Source organism: Diaphorina citri, unplaced genomic scaffold (assembly GCF_000475195.1).
Source record: "Diaphorina citri unplaced genomic scaffold, Diaci psyllid genome assembly version 1.1 scaffold5763, whole genome shotgun sequence".
NCBI classification, from domain to species: Eukaryota; Metazoa; Arthropoda; class Insecta; order Hemiptera; family Psyllidae; genus Diaphorina; species Diaphorina citri.
This window is the reverse complement of record NW_007383139.1, coordinates 806-6,283: the sequence shown is the minus strand read 5'-3', so window position 1 is coordinate 6,283 and position 5,478 is coordinate 806. Positions and strand designations below refer to the sequence as shown.

General features: G+C 39.4%; 1 protein-coding gene across 1 annotated transcript; it reads left to right on the top strand.

The window, feature by feature from the left end:
• Nucleotides 1-4,074: 4,074 nt before the first annotated feature.
• On the top strand, nucleotides 4,075-5,160 carry LOC103521708 (dihydropteridine reductase; the record flags this gene model as incomplete). The annotated part of the gene is given in 2 exon segments (XM_026832255.1): nucleotides 4,075-4,098; nucleotides 4,953-5,160. A coding segment is annotated over 1 exon segment (52 nt), but the record flags the coding sequence as incomplete, so codon positions are not given.
• Between the last annotated feature and the right edge of the window lie 318 nt (nucleotides 5,161-5,478).

Below are 5,478 nucleotides of genomic sequence, written 5' to 3'. Positions count from 1 at the left end.
GGTTGAATACAGGGTGTTCTGTCAACAATGACACACCTGAAAAATTATGGAAAACAAAATGAAATGGGTATTTACAAAATTACCTAAATCTAAATAGGTATCAGAGTTTGGAAAAAGCGAGATACAGCAGCTTAGGCGTTTATATAAAACATTGAATACCAATCCTACTTTCCAATGGAACACTGAAGTTAAACACCGTTCCGCCAGCCTAGTTAGCTTAGTTGGTAGTGCGTCTGCCTTGTAAGCGCTAGGCCGTGGGTTCGATCCCCGCCCGGCGCGGATTTTCTGGAACTCTGGAACTACATTAGATTCGTGTGGTCTGTGTCGTAGCATGCCCATCTCGCAGTATGCTCCTCATTAGATGGGCGACAAGGGACACAATACTTCCCATTTAGGTGGGTATAAACACAGGATCGGCAGAGTGTAATAATCGAAATCTGAGTGCAATTGAGGAGCTGGGTGCAAAAAGGGCAATAAATGAAAATCATCAAACTGGGATTTTTAACTTTAAAGTTTTCAATTTTTCATCAAAATCCTTGAAAAGTGTGTTTACAAAAAACGCTGTTAACTCATCGAAAAAAAAGTTATCACTGCAGTTCAAACGCTGGAAGATAGAGCGCACCACGTTCTATTCAAAAAACCGTTTTACACAAAAAGGGCAAAAAATCCATATTTCCCTTTTTGCACCCAGCTCCTCAATTTTTGTCGACTCTGGGATTCCAAACCTTCGGACCTCCTAAATGGCAATCAAGCAAGTTACCACTTGACCAACCACTCCATTATGTTTCCATTTGTCCACGGCCCTATAGGCATTATTCCAACGTTTTCAACACAGAAATGACCAGATTCCTTTTCAGATACCACACCGCACACCCTAATGCGTTCTGAGCACACTGTGTCAACAAAGCTGTTCTGTTTGATGTGACGGTGTAGCTTGTTTGTCATTGGATCTCGCGATTTGATTGACAACTATACGTCTGTGTTGCTTTGTATGACTATAATAATTATGTTTGTGATCCTCCAGACTGGTGTTAGATCATCGAATGCAAAATTCATCTCGATAGAATACCCGCTTACCTGGAGAGAATATCTGGTAGGTAGGTTCTTACCAATTTTGCATTTCGCTGTAGGTAGCAATTTATGAAAAACCGGAAAAACGCTCCATGTAACGTAATTTCTAGAGTAGGAACCTTGTTATAACGTAACCTTTTTACAGCATAAATCTCGCTATAGCGTAAATTTTTGTAATTCCCCTTGGATTACGTTATATCGAGGTTCTACTGTGATAAAATTATCCAAAATTATATAATTTACCTCCCCAATCCTCTTTGCTATTAAACGAGAAAAGCTTGTGAAATTTGGGATTGTCTCCACGGGAACTTTGTCTCTCGTTCAGAAGACTTCCCCTATTTTTGAACGCGGTTCAATTCTTACCCCCCTCCCCCTCCCTAACTCTCCCCTATTAGTTCACCTTATTTCCCCTTAGCGGGGGGAAAAAGTCACCTCTGGGTTGAATACAGGGTGTTCTGTCAACAATGACACACCTGAAAAATTATGGAAAACAAAATGAAATGGGTATTTACAAATTTACCTAAATCTAAATAGGTATGAGAGTTTGAAAAAAGCGAGATACAGCAGCTTAGGCGGCTGTTTGTCATTGGATCTCGCGATTTGATTGACAACTACGTCTGTGTTGCTTTGTATGACTATAATAATTATGTTTGGGATCCTCCCTGATGGTTGGATCAGACTGGTGTTAGATCATCGAATGCAAAATTCATGTCGATAGAATACCTGCTTACCTGGAGAGAATATCTGGTAGGTAGTAGGTAGGTTCTTACCAATTTTGCATTTCGCTGTAGGTAGCAATTTATGAAAAACGCTCCATGTAACGATTGTAACGTAATTTCTAGAGTAGGAACCTTGTTTTAACGTAACCTTTTTACAGCATAAATCTCGCTATAGCGTAAATTTTTGTAATTTCCCTTGAATTACGTTATATCGAGGTTCTAATGTAATAAAATTATCCAAAATCATAATTTCCCTCCCCAATCCTCCTTGGTATTAAACGAGAAAAGCTTGTGAAATTTGGAATTGTTTCCACGGGAACTTTGTCTCTCGTTCAGAAGACTTCCCCTATTTTTGAACCCGGTTCAATTCTTATCCCCCTCCCCCTCCCTAACTCTCCCCTATTAGTTCACCTTATTTCCCCTTAGCGGGGGAAAAAGTCATCTCTGGGTTGAATACAGGGTGTTCTGTCAACAATGACACACCTGAAAAATTATGGAAAACAAAATGAAATGGGTAGGTACTTACAAAATTACCTAAATCTAAATACCTAGGTATCGGAGTTTGGAAAAAGCGAGATACAGCAGCTTAGGCGGCTAAAATATAAAATGAATTTTAAAAATTGCCGCCGGGACAGCTATCTCACGTCGTCCGAGCTCATCTCAGCTTTGTTCATAACCACGGCCTTAATCTATCGATCGATAAATCGCGAGTCAAATTGGCCCGGCCTTGAGAGAAACTTTTGAAACCATGCATTTTTTCATACCATGCTTTATCAGCTGTTAAGTTCAGCTGGCCCGGCTTAGTAATTTTTTTCATACCATGCCTTAAAATCAGCTGATTGGTCGCGCCCTCTCCACCGCGCGAAAAATTCAAATGTGAAATAATAATTTTTGTAAAAATTTAAAAAAAATTTGTTTACGACTTTACGAGTCGGAGTTAACATTTTTTTACCAATACAGATTTTTAAGTGATAAGAAGGCGTTTCTGATAAGGATGATAAAGTCTTCTGATAAAGAGTGATAAAGTCAGTCTAGTAGTTAGACCCCCAGAGAGTCCACCTTCCTACTTCTGCCTATTAACCGCATAGTTCTTCATCAAAGCAAGGCCATTTTACCAAGCTAGGTAATTCCAAACTTTAACCTTGCCAGACGAGGATTTCCTTGCACTTTCACTTTTAACCTAGACAGAACTTTGGTATTCGAACTAGTTTGTGATTTTGTTCTGAGTTGTCACTTAGAATGCTGTAAACTCATCGAAAAAAAAGTTATCACTGCAGTTCAAACGCTGGAAGATAGAGCGCACCACGTTCTATTCAAAAAACCGTTCTACACAAAAAGGGCAAAAAATCCATATTTCCCTTTTTGCACCCAGCTCCTCAATTTATTTTTGTCGACTCTGGGATTCCAACCCTCCGGACCTTCTGAATGGCAATCAAGCAAGTTACCGCACTGGACCAACCACTGCATTATATATGTTTCCATTTGTCCACGGCCCTAGGCATTATTCCAACGTTTTCAACACAGAAATGACCAGATTCCTTTTCAGATACCACAAAAAACCGTTTTACGCAAAAAGGGCAAAAAATCCATATTTCCCTTTTTGCACCCAGCTCCTCAATTTTTGTCGACTCTGGGATTCCAAACCTCCGGACCTCCTGAATGGCAATCAAGCAAGTTACCACTGGACCAACCACTGCATTATGTTTCCATTTGTCCACGCGGCCCTAGGCATTATTCCAACGTTTTCAACACAGAAATGACCAGATTCCTTTTCAGATACCACACCCTAAATGAGTTCTGAGCACACTGTGTCAACAAAGCTGTTCTGTTTGATGTGACGGTGTAGCTTGTTTGTCATTTTAGGATTTTAGGGGCCCGAAATGTGCCTGCGGGAGTGGAATATACCTACACCAGTGTATAGCTTGATTTCATTTCCATATTTCGCTGGACAAGTGGACATGAACTATTCCTAGTGGATACTGGTACCTCCACACTAACAGAACTTCATTTCCATGTTTCAGTGGAGACGACATTTTCCTGGTGGATTGTTTGTCATTGGATCTCGCGATTTGATTGACAACTACGTCTGTGTTGCTTTGTATGACTATAATAATTATGTTTGGGATCCTCCCTGGTTGGATCAGACTGGTGTTAGATCATCGAATGCAAAATTCATCTCGATAGAATACCTGCTTACCTGGAGAGAATATATCTGGTAGGTAGTAGGTAGGTTCTTACCAATTTTGCATTTCGCTGTAGGTAGCGATTTATGGCTGCTGTTGTGTCTCATTTCAAAGCTCAGAATTGGGTAAGTAACAAGGGTGGTTGTTTAATTAGATGTGTTCTTTGTGGTTGTTTGTTTGATGTGGATGTGGTTGTTTAATTAGACCATAATCTTTTGGCTGTTCTTTGTTTGATGTAGGTTACTGCTGTTGTGTCTCATTTCAAAGCTCAGAATTGGGTAAGTAACAAGGGTGGTTGTTTAATTAGATGTGTTCTTTGTGGTTGTTTGTTCGATGTGGATGTGGTTGTTTAATTAGACCATAATCTTTGGGCTGTTCTTTGTTTGATGTAGGTTAAAAAAAAAATTACATCATTGTAGAGCCCTGAAGGTCTTTAGGGTATTACCCTCCATTTGGTGACAAGGTACCCACCTTTTAATATTAACCTCACCCAGCCTGAGTGGGACTGGAAAGTTGGCTGTAGGAGTAGGTATGTGGTTGCCCAGATGTTCACACATCTGAAAATCATTGTCTTACTGGCTGTTTTTTTATTATCTATTTTTTTTTCAAGAGTTCCTCCTTCATTCTCATGACTTGAGGCATATTCTTGTTTGGATACAGTGTTCTGAACATCACACAACATTGTTAATGCTGTGTTTTAAATCTTTGTCTTTTACTCATTTCACTAACAAAATCACATTACCTACAATTTTTTCTGTTTCAGTGGGTTGGAAGCATTGATTTAAATCCCAATGATCAAGCCTTTCACTAAATTTTGTTTAGTTTGAGATAATGGTCAAGTACTATATCATACATATTTCTGGACATGGTCTTCACTTGACTGGAGTGGAAAAGTGAAGACCATGTCCAGAAATATGAAATATGTATCATTCCACTACTTACAAAATCACATTACTTACCTACAATTTTTCTGTTTCAGTGGGTTGGAAGCATTGATTTAAATCCCAATGATCAAGCTGATGCCAACATCATTGTCAACAAAGATGATGCTTGGTTAGAACAGGTAAACTTATATGAATACAGTAATGGGCCCATTGTTGAGCAGACCAAGTATTGGTTCTTGTCGACCACTAATATGTACTGTACTCATAATACCAATTCCATTCAGTTGGGTAAAAAGATACGGGTTAGTTTATCATTACCATCTAGCACTGTGATTGGTGCTCGAGTTATGTCCACCTGTGCAAATGTGCGGGGCTTTGTCTGTCTTGTTCACTGGTATGTCCTGTATTAGAATTAAAACCATTGGGCTACTTCAAGTTTCTTCTAAAAGTTATTTGGAAAGAAGCACAATAATTGGTCCCATTGGTAATGCTCTTGTTTGCCTTGCAGAAAGTCTGGGGTTCAATTCTAGAGATGTCTTTTGTTGCTGGTCAGAGTGGGGTCTCTTTCTAGCCTTATAACTTGGGATGTATAATTAGGTACTTCAGGTGAATGTGGTGTAA